Source organism: Tauraco erythrolophus, unplaced genomic scaffold, assembly GCF_009769465.1.
Source record: "Tauraco erythrolophus isolate bTauEry1 unplaced genomic scaffold, bTauEry1.pri scaffold_51_arrow_ctg1, whole genome shotgun sequence".
Taxonomy (NCBI): Eukaryota; Metazoa; Chordata; class Aves; order Musophagiformes; family Musophagidae; genus Tauraco; species Tauraco erythrolophus.
Window position 1 is genome coordinate 408423 of NW_028238619.1, and position 15248 is coordinate 423670.

Here is a 15248-nt window from a genome sequence, read left to right on the forward strand (position 1 = left end):
AATGTGCTATATTGGCTTCTCTCAGAAATTCCAGCAAACACTCTGGCCACGCATTTAGTGGCAAGAATCGACAGGATGAGGCACTAAGCTGAGGCTAAGTACCAGTACTGACACAAAGTACTGTACTATGTTGCTTAAATCACACAGGAAAAATAAAACAACTAAAACTGGCATAATTTTAATGATTTTTTTTTAATTTTGTGCATTGGATTCAAACAGCAAACTGAGTGCACTTTAACTGTTATCACAATGTGGTCAAGAGGTCTGTGTCTTTTACCATTTACACACAATTGTCCATGACAGCATGTTATTAGTCTAGTGGAAACCAGGGGTGTAGTATGGTAAGCAGTGGTGGTAGTGCACCTATTTTTTATATTATCTAACTTGAAAATATGTCTCTTCTAAGATTCCTTTTTCTTGATAAAAATAGTTTTCACCAAACGTTGGTGGTGCACACGCACTACCATTCATGCTTGGCATCACACCCCTGACAGAAACACATGTTCTTATTTTGTTGATAAAAAGTATTACAAAAATTTCCATACAAAAACTATTTTCATAGAAATCTTGCATTTCCACAAATAAACCTGAACATTTTTTTTTTTTGAAAAAAAAAAAAACTGCTCAAGAATTTTGTTCATTTAGTACTGTGACTGTATTGAAAAATGCAGTCCTCCTTAAAGTTCTCCACATTCACTTTTTTTAGGTGACCCATCCCGCTTCCAATATTAGCGAGAATTGCACAGGCTCCATTGAGTTCAATTAGTAGCAGGAACAAGGGTTTCAAAACTCATTCAGGCTAAAATGCAAGCCCTCTATGTGTGAAATACACTGCTTCCCACCCCCTCCCTCTTTTCATAATTAAAGAAAAAAAGTAATTGCTTATATCTAAAGGTTGTAAGATACATTCCTTTGTACTAAGGAAACTTTCATTCATCTAAAAATTGGGTCAAAATTATGGATTTTTTTGTTGTTTTTATAGATCAAAGTTCCAGCCCAGGTAAATTTAAGTTATTGATAATTATTTTTTATTATTATTATTTATTTACTTAGTTCAGTGACACAGACAGTCCAAAAAAGCAGGTGAGCATCCTCATATTTATCTTTCTATTCATGGGATTCATGTTTCTTCACTTTAACATTTCTGCCATCCAGGAAGCTCATATCGCCTGTCCAGATGGTAGTTTAAGTCTACCAGCAGTTACCAACTCTTCTATGCTTGGAAGTTCAGAAGAACATATGGTTTCTTGTTCTGAGATATTACTTTTACTAGACTCCTTCTGTGGTTAGTATCATCTTGGACGTTTATTCTCCATCTCCTGGCAACCGTTGAACTTCAAAAGGAACCTGTAATTTCTCACTGAGACTGCATTTGAAACCAGCCACAAAACTCACATGGAACATTCATTCATTCAGAATGATGGAAACCCATGACAAACAGTGTAACCCCGCATAACTTGGTTGATCCATGATGCTTGTGATTCGAGTCTGGCCATTGCAACTGCTGAGATCACATAGTCTCTAGTTCATAGACACAGCGGCATGAGGTAACTCATTTTATTTTGCACAGGTTGCATATTTCCACAGGAAACATTCTCGCAAGGTTGTTTGGAAAAAGACGACAGTTTGTGCTTGGGGTATTTGGCTTCCCAGCTCTATGCCATGGTTTCTTTACCCGGCAACCTTCTGTCATTAAATGTGTGCATGTTGATAACTTCTTCTGTTTTCACAATAACAGGGGCCTGTGGCTTGTGTTTTAATCGACGCTGACACTTCAGAGACATCCTTAGCTCCTCTACCATGGCACTACAGAAGGACCTCTACGGAGGAAAATAGAGGAGGAAGAAAAAAAAACATCTGTAAAAAATATCTAGCTCAATGTTTAGAAGCAGATTCACTCTATTGGCACAACCTTATCAGTCCCGTAAGTTTGCTTTGTCCCAGCCTGAAGCTCATAACAAATTGCTGTCTTTAAAATATGCATCACACAATTATTAAAATTACTTATTAACCTGTGATGACTCAAAGAAAAAATCACCTTGTCTCTACAATTATTTATCTGGCAGCTACTGACTAGGGATGTATATGATACACAAAAATACTTCAAGCAGATGTTCTGTTAACATAGTTTAGCCTTACAGGATAGCACCTGAATGTAACATGTATATTACACATTCAGTAAAATCTCCTTGTTCATATTTTAAAATAATACATCCCATTTCTATATGAATTTAATAGCTGTTCCTCAACAAAACAAAAAGCCTTAGTGTAGGAAGTTTACCCAAATCGTTTAATACTGTTAAAATGCAAACTCATTACTGAAAACAAATACCTACTCCATTATTTTTAATATCTTCTGTATCTAAACACTTCTTCCACCTTTTATTATAATTTGTGGAATGTATATTTGCAAAAAATATTCAGTTTCATCAATCTTTATGAAGAGTATATTATCAGAAAAAACTGTTTAATAACATGTTTTCGTCAAAAACTAGATCCTCAAAGCCTTTTTTCTGTTTTATAGTGCAATAAGTTTGAAAATTAAAATAAAATCTCCCTTATTCCCTCAGTCTGACTGAATCAACTGCCTATAGTGTGCTGAGCAATTAGCCTCTTCTCAGTGTGAGAACTGGAGTATGAATGAAAAAGGGAAGTAAAGAAAGGAGTCTCAGTTTTGAGATCTATGAATTAACCACTTTTATTATATACTTAAATATTTTCCAGCTAATGAAGAGAAGTATTCACTAAATAACACATCCCAGAGCCTGAGATGTTATGAAAAACGTTTAACAATTGCTCTCACCCAAAGTAAATTTGAGGTATAATCTAGCCCTTTGCATTTTGCTTTCTTAATATCTAATCTCCAACCCAGAGAGACAATCTGGGGAAGGAAAAAAAAAAAAGATAGAGCACCTGTAATGACCATAAATATCTCTTGATCACTGTTTGATTTTGTGTGATTAGTGGTAGATCATCAGCTGATATATAACTGTCCAATGTTTCTCCCAAATCAAGAACTCTGCACTATATGTAAACTTCTACATCTCCATTATTCATACAAACTTGGAGTTTGGAGATTAGATCCAGAAACTATTTAAGCACCTTACCCAACCTAGTTCTTTGGGACACTAAATTGAAAATGTGTTTATCAAAATCTACGTTCAGCTTCCAACCTCCAGGCCTGTAGGCACTCTGAGCAGTGAGGCACTCAGTTTTCCTCATTAAACTTTATAGGTTTGTCATTTGGCCATAGTCAGTAGAAATTCTGCTAAGCACACTGGTGCTTGGCTTAGTCCTGGATCCCATCAGAATTCACACTCAAGTTCTCCATGCATGAGGTCGTCAAATCAGTAGGTGTGCTCTCAAAGAGCTAACAAGTTCCTCAAAAAAAGTGGCAACTGCTAAAGGACATGTGGTAGACATAACTTTCTTCCATGCAGCCAACTGTCAGCTGGAGCATTAGAGCTTAATGTGGGATACATTTGAGTGTCAATTCAATGGTGTTGAATTGTTGGAGGAGATTTAAACTTCAGTGTCTCAGCAAAGGACTGTAACCACCAGGTGTTAGACTATTTCAAGGTAAAAAACCATGCAGTTTCCACCTACTGATTCTGTTCCACTTTGCACGGAAGCAGTTAATAGAGGCAGAGCAAGAGAAAGGGAGGGAGGGAGGGAGGGAGGGAGGGAGGGAGAGTGTGGGCTGTTTTGTAGATTAGAGATGATAGCACACAGTGGCAGAGGAAAGGCTTCAGTGATAGTTTTATGTAAAATTCTGTTTAGTGCAAAAGAGAGCAAGCATGAGTTAGCTCAAGCATGGGTTAGAACTGAACCTGAGTGCCCCCAGTCCTGAACAAATGCCCTTTTCTCTAATCCTCTTCATGAATAAGGGAACAGGCAGGTGGGAAGGAAAGCATTATCTTACTGTGGCTGTGATACTCCTCCTTTCAAACACTCCTTTCTTTTGCTGAGTTTGAAATAAGTTATGACACCTACTCAACTAATGATAGAAAATGTTTAGCCACCTACAACAAAGAAAAGTTTAAGTTGTGAATCCAAAGGAGAGGAAGGTATATCTCTCTGGTGCAGAGTCAAGCACAAGTCCTTCAGAGGCGAAAGCTCAAGACAAAATTCATCATTTCTGGCTGGCTGCACGCAGTGACTTCTGCAATGGATGTTCATTAACAATTCCTTTTAAAAGCATTCTGGTGCAATTGGTTGGCATCCAAGGCAGAAATTACAGCTTTCGTAGTGTGAATGAGGTGGCTAAAATTTCTAATTGAATGTTCTGAGCTGAAATATGTCAGATCTTCATGCATAACATGTTTGCTTAGCATTGTGTACAAAACAGGAAACTACCTCCTTCTTATCCAGCTATACTTTGAAAGGAAATATTGATTTCTCTTAGACTTTCTCTTTTTATTTTTTTTAAGAAAGTGCTGTTGCATAAAAACAGAACTGCAGTTATGATTACAAACTTGAAATTAGCCGTGAAATATTTTGAAAGGGCAAGATTCAATTTAATATCCCCTAATGGCTTACAGAATAAATTGCTAAGGCTTGCAGATCTTGACATTTTCACTGTATGAGGAACCTAGCACATAACTCAGGAATTTCATGGAGAATCCATTAAAAAGTAAAGGCTGCAACTCTCAGCATTACACCACCTCCAGCCATTATATGGCTCTCATCTCTGAAATCAAAGACCCAACTGAAACAAGTGAGGAACAAAATCTTTCTAAATTTAAAAATGGAGCATAAGCACTTAACACTTTAAGACATCTAAAAAGAGTACCAAAAAAAAGAGTTAATCTTTTTCAAGATGCTTCAATCCATCAAAATCTTTTTCAACTTACCAAAAGCTATAAATTTTTTAGGTAATATTAGTATAAACAAGATTATAATCGATATCCAAAAGGCAAGAAGATACATGCACTTGATGCCAACATTATGAAATAACCTGAAAATAAGATTTCAAGAAAATTGCCAACACATTTTACATGAGAATTTTACTTGGATCTGAAAACTTATTAAATGAGAAATGTCGGCAAGACTGACAGTCTTATAAAGGCAGTTAATACAATTTTGAGATAGCTATTTTATCAAGAAAATTCTTCCGTTCTGTGTTTTCAATTTGTATAAATTAACTTCATGGGAACCTATCTGCATATATTGTATTAAAAATATGATTTAATTACTTCATTTACTGAGTTTTTTAGGTATGCTATGTATTTTAAAATATCAAATGACTGAAAACAGAACAGTATTAGCTCCTAGACAGTATCATTGCTCTGGTACCTGAGCACTGAATAAAAGAAATATTACATATCTTTCCTTTCTTTCTTTCTTTCTCTTTCTTTCTTTCTTTCTCTCTTTCTTTCTTTCAAATTTCACTCACTCATGTATTTTAAAAGAGATTAATTCAAGGCTATGTAAAAGTTCATGATCTGGATCCTAATTCTTCTTTGGGTTCTATCTGAGAAATATAAGGAAGACTTTTCCCACATATTGCAAAATGATATTCAAAAGAGGTTTACAAAGGAATACTTTATGTTTGACCTTTTTTTTAGTACAAATACTTTTCTTGTTTTGTTTTGGTTCGTATCTGTGTACAGTCTCCGTTTTCTGTATGGTCAAAATTTGTGTTCTTTCACTATTAGGATGCAACCTTTGGAAGAGTAAGATATGAAAGAAAGGAGAGTAGCTTTAAAATACTTTTTTTTTGATGGATAAATTACATTTTCAGGTACGATTTAAGAAAACATAATGCAATATGTCGATCCTGATTTCAATTGACCATTCAGATTGTTGGAGAAAATCAATGAAATATTTACAGTCTTATAGGCTATATTTCAAAACTGTTGTCCATCGTGAAATTGACCACTTTTAATATATATTACAAGACTTTCCGCTTAATTCGAAAAACACAACCTTTTGCCCCCTACTTACCTTGCACACTGCGGGCATATTACAAGAACATCAGTTATTATTGATTTTTCACCAACCCTTACAAAATTGTAAGTTGTCTTCTTAAATGTTAACAGAAAGTAAATGCTACCTCCAAGTCATCTTAGATCTAATCAAGTAGTAGAAGAGTTGAAGGCAGGCATACAGTTCACTAAACACTAGTGCAGTTAGGTGCAACAGTTTTGTGGCAGCAAAACAATCACTATATAACATTAGAAAAAGAGCTATAATTCTAAGCAAGGGGTTCAGGTGCACAAAAAAAAATTAATCAGAACTGTAGTTCTTAGTCTTTTAACACAAAGCAATTTTGAAAAAGTTCCTTAAGAGGAGTAACTGATCTCTCTTTCATTTGCTACAGCTGACAGCTCACAAGTCATGTAAAATCAAGATAACAATTTTGTGAAAAGTTACTGTTTACGATCTATTTAGACAGCTTATGCATGGCTTTACTGTCTGAGAAAAAATGTATATTTGTGTGTATGTATTAATATGAAAGCTATAAAATATTCAAACTGTTTTCATTATATTGTGTTATAGGAATTTAGAAAGGTAATTAGAGATCATATTACCATTTGTTAGACACAAAGTTGTGAGACTAGCACTATAGATTTTGCTTCTAACAGCCTAAAAAGAGCAACAGGAAGACAGGAATGGCATGCCTGCATCATTCTTAACATTCTAATTTAAGTGAACAATATTCAATATGTTTTAATTATAAAAATCTCCATTTGCTTGCTGTTTTATATTTTTTCCTTCTTTGATGCAGTCAGTATAAAATTGACTGCCAACATTCAATAAAAAAAACCATAAGATTTACTCAGAAGTTCATTACTTCCACTCTTGTGTGTCAGATATTATTTGAAGCCATGTTTCATTTTCTTAAAGCAGTAACAGCAGTAATCCTGCATCATCTTGTTAAATTGTGGGTCAGTGTTCTACCATCTAGTAGATTATATCAATCAAACTGTTTTTCATCTTCTTGAAGTTAGCTGAGAATTAATAAACAGCCCTACCCTGACCCTCTCTCCTAATCAGTTCCCGCTTCCATATGCCACTTCTCCAGGGATTTTGAATATGCTTATGGAAACTTTGTCAATCTTAAATCCCTAGACAGAAACATGAATCCTAGCAAAATGTTGACTTAGGATCACAAAGAGATGAAAAATTAATGGAATGAAAATAACCTCAGAGAAAGAGAAATTATATTTCATTGTAGTTGAAGCATTACCATTTCAAAAGAAGTTAAAGTGTACTTGTAATGATCAGATTTCTAGGTTGCTGTTATATACCTAGTGTTAGACGATTGTTGATCAAAGGTTGTACACATATATATGTATCTGCATACATATCTATATATATAAAATAGTTACATTAAAAATATTTTGCCACAGGCTTCTCTAATGTAGTACATTTTCAATCCATAACAAGTATAATACACAAGTACACTGTGGACTAAGTTCACATCAATTAGTGGAACATATCATCCATATATTCTCAATTTCAGATTTAGCAATTCTTGCCTTTTTGGTAGAAGTAGAATGAGCAGCCATTTTAGGAAGTTATTTTCAGGTCAAAATGTATGGGAGATTTTATCAACTCAAAAAGACAATAATAACAAGCAAAATGAAGATTTAAATTCTCTAAATTAAGCTTTGCTTCCACCATAGTATCTACAAAGTCAAGACCAGTAGAGTTGTTCCAAACAGCTTGGTGAAGCATGAGGTGCTTCATCCCATAACTGAAATGAATTCTGATTGTTTCAAGACTTTTCTAGCCATTTTATGGAGAGGATCAACAAGAATCTGATGGGACTGATCCTTCCTGTAACAAAACAATACTGAAATAATCTTCTGTGGGCTGAAGTGCTCACTGAGTTTTAGAATTATGCAATGAATTTAGATGACATACAGGACCTTATTGCAGGCCACTTCTAGCGTAGATTGTTAGTGTCTCCAAGCGGGACAATAATATTCCAGTTTGCCTTAAATAAACTATCAAATAATGCACAAAAAAAAAACAATTCAGTCACTCTCAAATTCTAAAACATATTTCCTGTCAAAACAAAATGGACTCCGGTGGGTGATAGAGACTTACAGTAAAGCAACTCAGTCCATTTAAAGTCTTCTGAAACTATTTAACCTGGCTTCCAGACTGAGTGCAGTCTGACAATACTTTCTGTGGCTGATGGGGAACTGCTATCAGTGCAGAAAGCTTTTTCAAAGGTGGCTTTATTTAGCTCTGCCAGCAGCCTTTCTGGTCATTGCCCTGACCATGATGTTTTTCTGACTCACCTGTGGACCTAGGCTGGGGCAGATGGGATTGCACTTGTGTGGTTCCACTCTTTCCTCTCAGAGAAATCCCAGAGGATGGCATAGGGCAATTGCTCATCAGCCCCGAGGGCTCTGTCTCATGAAGGATTCCACAAGGTTTCATCCTGTCATCTCTCCTTTCAACATGTATATGAGGCCACTGAGGAGATAATGAAATAATTTGGGCTGTGGTGTCATCAGCACGCAGATGATACACAGTCCTACTCTCTTGTCAGACCAGGATGGTGCAGTCATTTTGCACTTCTAGTACCTGGCTGAAATAGGAGTATGATGGCAGCTTAATCCCAGAGAGACAGGTGCTATGTTGGACAAATAAAGGGAAACATTTGGAAGACATTATCTACCTTTATTATTCAGTTCCGCCTCTTGTGAAAGAGGCTTACAGTCTCAGATTTCTCCAGGTTCCTAAGTCTGGTTCTGGGTTTTCAAGTTGGATCAGTGGTGATAAACACTATTTGCCACTTGTGTTTCAGTCAGTGACAATAATTTCTACTAGTGTGAAGTTTGCCACACCAGTCCAGGTCTTCTTCCAGAACATGTTACTGCAGTTCAGTGTCCCTACACAATGGTTACAAATGACTGACAGGTGTTCAATATGTGCTGACTGTAATTCACAGTGCTTCAGCCATGTAGCTGCCGCTGGGCAAGTAAATAATAGGATATACAGTACTGCCTATCTAATTTAGAATGATATCCAATGCAACACTTTAGTGGGTCTGTGTGTTGCGATCATAGCTGTGCAAGGTATTTCTCAGCCTCTCAACAGAGGTGATCTTGATTGCACTGAAATCATTCACCTGAGATCATGTGCTCTCAGCCACTGGATGTGAAAATTCATTCACCTGTTAAATCATTTTTGATCCTAGATTTAAATTCATTCTCTGTTCGTTCAAGGAAGGTCAGGTTTGTTGATCTTCAGACAGGGTGAAAGGAAGTGATGATGATACGTAAGTAATCCTTCGCAATATGAATCTATCTGGATTAAAATACTGTATATAACATTGTATAGTTTAATTTGAAAATAAATAGTTCATTTTACAGAGTCATTTTAGAAAATAAATGTAGCCTTTCTCACCTGAGTTTAGCTGTATCTAAACAGCTTTTTTTTTACAATTTGCTGAGCTAAAATCCACTATGTATTATTCAATGAAAAATTTACACTAGTTTTATAGTTCAATGTGATAGTGTAAACTTAATACAAAATTTGGCATGGCCTCAAATCATATTGAACAGAGAGAGACTATTAGTATTAATTAAATGTCAATGGTTTCTACTGTTTTGGAAAAACTAACTATTATAGTCGTATTGCACTACATAATATCAAAATGGTTAGCATCAGTTTCTCTATAATTACATGGTTTCATCTGGCAGTCTAGGATATTTTCTCAATCTAAAAGGCAGCTGGAAGTGCTTGTTACTTTGCTGGTTTACACAAAGTAATCTAAATCAGATTAACTAAACAGTTTTTGCTAATACATTTAGCTATAGTATAGCTGGTTAATTAAAAATGTAAATAATAATATTTACATATTGAAATATTTGTATACATGACATGTTAAAGCAATATTTAGGGGAAGGGAATGAAAAATTAGTAGAAAGACATGAATGTTCTGCAATCTGACATGTTTTTCCTTGAGAATGAAAAAATATTTTTTTCAGAGGAGTCAAAAATTATATAATGTGAATGTTTCTTCTTTATACTGAGTGAAAGTGAATTATATTTGCTACAAAATAAATTATATGTAAGAGATTCCAAAAGTTTTATACAACTTTAAATTCTCACGAAACATAAAATATTCCATAACTTATACCTGTAATTTAAGCCCAGACCTTTGAATCAATATCTATTGAGTTATAGTGAGCCTCCTGAAATCATATTCCTGCATTTATTCTTGTGCAATGGTCAGCTTTACATACATATTAGCAATATTACATTTGGGCAACCTGGTGTAGTGGAGGGTTTCTCTGCCCATGGCAGGGGGGTTGGAACTAGATGATCTTTAAGGTCCCTTCCAACCCAAACCATTCTATGATTCTATATCTTTCCATTTTTTGTTTCTTGAATGATACAAATTAAGAAATTAAAAATACCTCAGAAGCAAGGTCCCTTATCAAATAGATATTGGTTGAGCTGCAATCAAAAATCAAAATAGAGATCTTGTTTTTAATGTTTTATTGTTTGAATTACTTTTAAAATGTCACAGTCAGTCAAATTGCTTTTTTACACTTTTTTGGTTTTGGGTTTTTTTTTTCATATTTTTTTTCCTATGAAAGATGAGGAGTTTTATGGGTTTGATTTCAGTTTTGGGGGGGGTTGTTTTGTTTTGTTCAGATTTTTTTGTAACAGCTCCTTCCATCAGAAAATATCCTCTAATATGGACTTAATTTGTTTCCAAGAAGACATTTAATTGTAATTAGTAGCTCAACTTCAAGTTATCTGTACACTTACACACACACAAAGTAACCATACAAGTCTATACATCCACATGCAGCACTCAAGGGAATATAGGATGATAGACGTTCCAAATTTTCCAATTGCATATCTACAGAATGCAATTTGCTAAAGTCAAAAAACCATTTCCTTTTATGAGCTGTCACAGCTGCTGCTGGTTTTCCCAGCCAACATTAAAAATTCTGAGGTTACTCCATTACAAAATGTGACATGACAATAGAGACTACATCACTGACTGTATGTTGTATAAAAGTTACTTGGAACATAAATCCCAAAGCTTTTATTTTGATTTACCAAGAACGCCCACATTCTTTTGGTTTGTTTGTGGGTTTTTTTTTTTTTTTTTTTTTTTTTTTTTTTTATAGCCTGAGGAACAGGCGTTTCAACTTTAAAATCTTTTGAACTTGCCTTCCTTTGGAAAGGGAGAAAAAAAAAAAGTCACTAGGCTGGGATTTACTTTGGGGTTGTTCCAAAACTATTATAAATTACTATCCCAAATATAAAAGGCTTTTCATATTCTATTAGGAATATTCTCTGAACTCAAATAACACTGACATAACTACATTTTTAAGAAAGTAATGAAAAAGATTTTAACTAAAACAAATTTAGTAAAATTTAGAAAAAATTTCCACCATAAAATATTCTGGTAAAGTAAGGAGAGATCCTACATATCTTTTCATTTTTCATATGAAATTATTGTGGGGATTTTGCTTTGCACTGTTGTTAAGGTAATGACTAAAACAAAGATGGAAATGTTGACTTTCCACACATAAAGAAGCATCCACAATATTTCAGTTCTGATTAACTTCTTCCTGTAAGACCATTCCATTTAGGACAAGTTGTATGTGTACACTTTGCTAATTTTCAATTCTAAAAAGAAGCATACGAAGACAATGAATTAAATTTATCCTGGTGCAAACAGATTGTAGAAGAACTCTGGCAAATAAACTCATGTTAACGTTTACACCAACTTCATATAAACTAATCAAGAACAGTTAAAACATTTGAGAGAACCACAATCAAGATATTGCATCAACTGTGTATGGTTACAGCGTAACGGCTTTTTCAGCCTAGCAGTCCTTGGCCCCTTCTTGCCTCTTGCGAAGGGCGTGGGTCCACTACATTAATAAAGCCAGGTTTCAAGATAACTTCTCAAACCAATGCCACCTTCTCCAAAGAAACCATGACCAGGATAAGTACAAGGACAATAATTTGCAAGGATGACAACAAGCAATGTTCTATATATTCTTAACACTGACTTCAGCAATACTGTGAATTTCATCTTAAAGTTTTCAGCAGTGTACATATAGTTTCTACCACACAGCTGATATTTTCAGTAATACCTAATCACAGTTTGTAGGTGGTGTCAAAATGGAAATAATCTCACAGAAGACTTTTTAAAAAACAAAAACAAAGGAAAGGTTAATAAATTCTCAAACTGAGAATCATCAGTATATTATGCTAAATATTAATAGTCTTCAAGGTCAATGTTTTCCCTGGCCCTTATGGTAATAATATGACTTATACAAAACTAAATGTATAAAATGGACATAAAGCCATAACACATTGAAACACATCAATTAAAAAAAAAAAAAAAAGGTCATAGTAATTGTTTTAAATGGCTTCTGTTTCTGACTTTGCTTATTCAGGGCCCTCTGAGTGCCTGTTAAAATTAGGGAGCAGGTCATTCACCAGCAAAAGCAATTATAAAATGCAAATGACTGAGCAAGATTGCCTAGATAAAAAAGGTCTGCTTCATATCGTGTTTCCAAGCAAATGACATAAATAGATCTTTGCATTATAAACAATGGGAAAGAATACAATTCTTTAGCATTTTTTAGAAAAGCTGTAATTAAAAAATAGGTGAGCATTGTGACATAAATTCTATTAAAAAATAATAATTAAATTTCCCTCTGAGAAATTAGAAGGCACCATCTTGTGGTTACTCTGCAGGACTGCAGCCAGGAGAGCCTTCAACCTGCTATCTGCTCCTACTGCTTCCCATTGTGTCAACTGGAATGTCAAAATTCTACCATACAGGAGGACAATGCTTTGTCATTCCCAATACTCTCTCTGAAAAAATATCAGTAAGACTATGTACTAAATAAGACTAGAGGAGTTATTTAGCTCAAAATACACCCCAGATTATCACATTACTCAAATGTGTGTTTGGGGTAGACAGCAAATTCAGAATTATTGTCAATTGGAACAAAAGCATACTTAATTTCTAATAATTTTAAGATTGAATACTACCATAAACTAAAATCTCTGCAGCTCAGTAATGTTGCATGAATTTTTGAGCCAGCTAAGACCAGAAACATCTGTTCTTGTTATCCTTACATTATCAAAATCTAAACACAGTTTGTGCATTTTTCAAAAAGCGTTTAAAATTTATGCAAACAATTTATTCTGGGCAAGAATCAACCAGTTAAGTTTGTGCCATCTTCAAAGACATAGTTAATCTCGTATCTAGGTCACAGTTCAGCATTCAGAATTTCTTTTTCAATAGAACCTGCAGTTGTAAATAAAACAGGTTTGTATGTTAACACACGTACGTATATTCTTAGTTACTGATGTCTACTTTGGGTCCAGTCCAGCTAACTGCTCATTCATTGTACCTTGTGAGATAAACTATCCGTACTGATCTTTCTCAACTCATTTGTGCAGCTGAGCAGTGAATTATTTACCATGAAATGTTCAGTTGGTTTTGCCTTCCTTAGGAAAGGTATGTAAAATATAAAGCAGGATCAATTATTGTTTTTATTGCTTTTATAATAAATTATAAATAAATAACTATTTCAGAGAGGCTAATTTAACTGACATTTATATTATGATTTGATCATAGAACTCAAAAAATACTTCACTGGTGTTATGGTTTCAGTATACTCTAAGATTTAATCTAAAATTTTGTACTATAGGAAGTGCGTGACCAGATCTCCCCTAGTGGGAAAAACAGCTGAGGTACACCGACATGTGTCTCATTTCGTATTTTTTTTAAGCACTTAAGAGTTTAAAATTAATGAAATGTTCATTTGTTATATTTTCACAAGCAGACCTAGTTCTGACCTGCTCAATGAATTTTGAATGGCTATAAATGAGAGCAGAATTAAGTCCATATATTGTTGTTTTCACTTCCATTAGATGTAGATGTTCTAGAAAATAGTAAATTAGGACAATCATTTTTCAAGCAAACTAACCATAGGTGTCAGTGACTGGCAGTCTAACTGTGATAACATCCAGGCTTATCTTTGCTTTTGAAAGGTGTCAATAAAAGAGGGATTTCTCTGTGTCTGGAAAGTGCTGTGGTGGCATGAATTCATGTGTGGTATTCCGCTTATTGACATATGCTTCCCAGAAAGACTACAGTTTGTGTCATGTTTCCTTTGGATTTTAGAGCATATCAGGAACATGGATGTTCTGAATAACTTTGGTTACAAGATACAACAGGTTTTTTAGCAAATAACATGATTTTGTCTGCTGCTTTTCTGAACTCAATTCCTTTCAATATTTCACTCCTCCAAGTCAGTTCACACCAGCCAATGTCTCCGTTTATGTGTCTGCTCCAGGAGTGGGATGACATCGAAAAAGCTAAAATAACATATCTAGATCATATATTTTAAATCTGCATTGCCTCCTCACTAGAAGTTCCACTGTATATTTTGTATACATTAAAAAGCAAACACGCATATTAATATACTCATTTATATCCCAGTATTCTCCATATATTCAGCAGTTGAAGGTATCTGATTACTTTTGTTTCCTTGATTGTTGATATGACCTTTGATCTTCCCTATCTCCAAATGTTGACGAGAATTATACAAATTCCAGAATGATACTCTGATTCTAAAGGGATGAAATTATAAATGTTACCAAAAATACGTGACTCCTCTCTCTCTCTGGGTTTACTCATCCCAGCAGTGGAGATGTAGAGACTGGAGGCAGATGACAGTACTGCTTATCTTCCCTTTGGCTGCAGCTACTCCCTCCCCTAGGCAAAGGGGATATAGAATCATAGAATGGTTAGGGTTGGAAGGGACCTTAAAGATCATCTAGTTCCAACCACCTTGCCATGGGCAGAGAAATCCTCCACTACACCAGGTTGCCCAAAGCCTCATCCAACCTGGCCTTGAACACTTCCAGGGATGGGGCATCTACAACTTCTCTGGGCAACCTGTTCCACTGCCTCACCACCCTCTGAGTGAAAAATTTCGTCCTTATATCTACTCAAAATCTCCCCTCTTTCAGTTTAAATCCATTGCCCCTTGTCCTATCACTACACGTCCTTGTAAAAAGTGCCTCTCCAGCTTTCCTGTAGGCCCCCTTTAGGTACTGGAAAGCTGCTATAAGATCACCCCGGAGCCTTCTCTTTTCCAGGCTAAACAGCCCCAACTCTCTCAGCATGTATTCATAGCAGAGGTGCTCCAGCCCTCGAATCATCTTCGTGGCCCTCCTCTGGACTCGTTCCAGTAGCTCCATGTCCTTCTTGTGTTGGGGACTCCAGA

At 35.2% G+C, this 15248-nt stretch overlaps 1 protein-coding gene across 1 annotated transcript in view; it reads right to left on the reverse strand.

Moving 5' to 3' along the window:
- Positions 1-1655: 1655 nt before the first annotated feature.
- The window catches only part of LOC104381319 (glutamate receptor ionotropic, kainate 2), a gene marked incomplete at its 5' end in the record, with an annotated part of 116504 nt that continues 102911 nt past the window's right edge, over positions 1656-15248 (reverse strand). Inside the window, 1 exon segment of the mRNA XM_086630818.1 lies at positions 1656-1820. Within this exon segment, the coding sequence (XP_086486944.1) occupies positions 1656-1820 (165 nt within the window).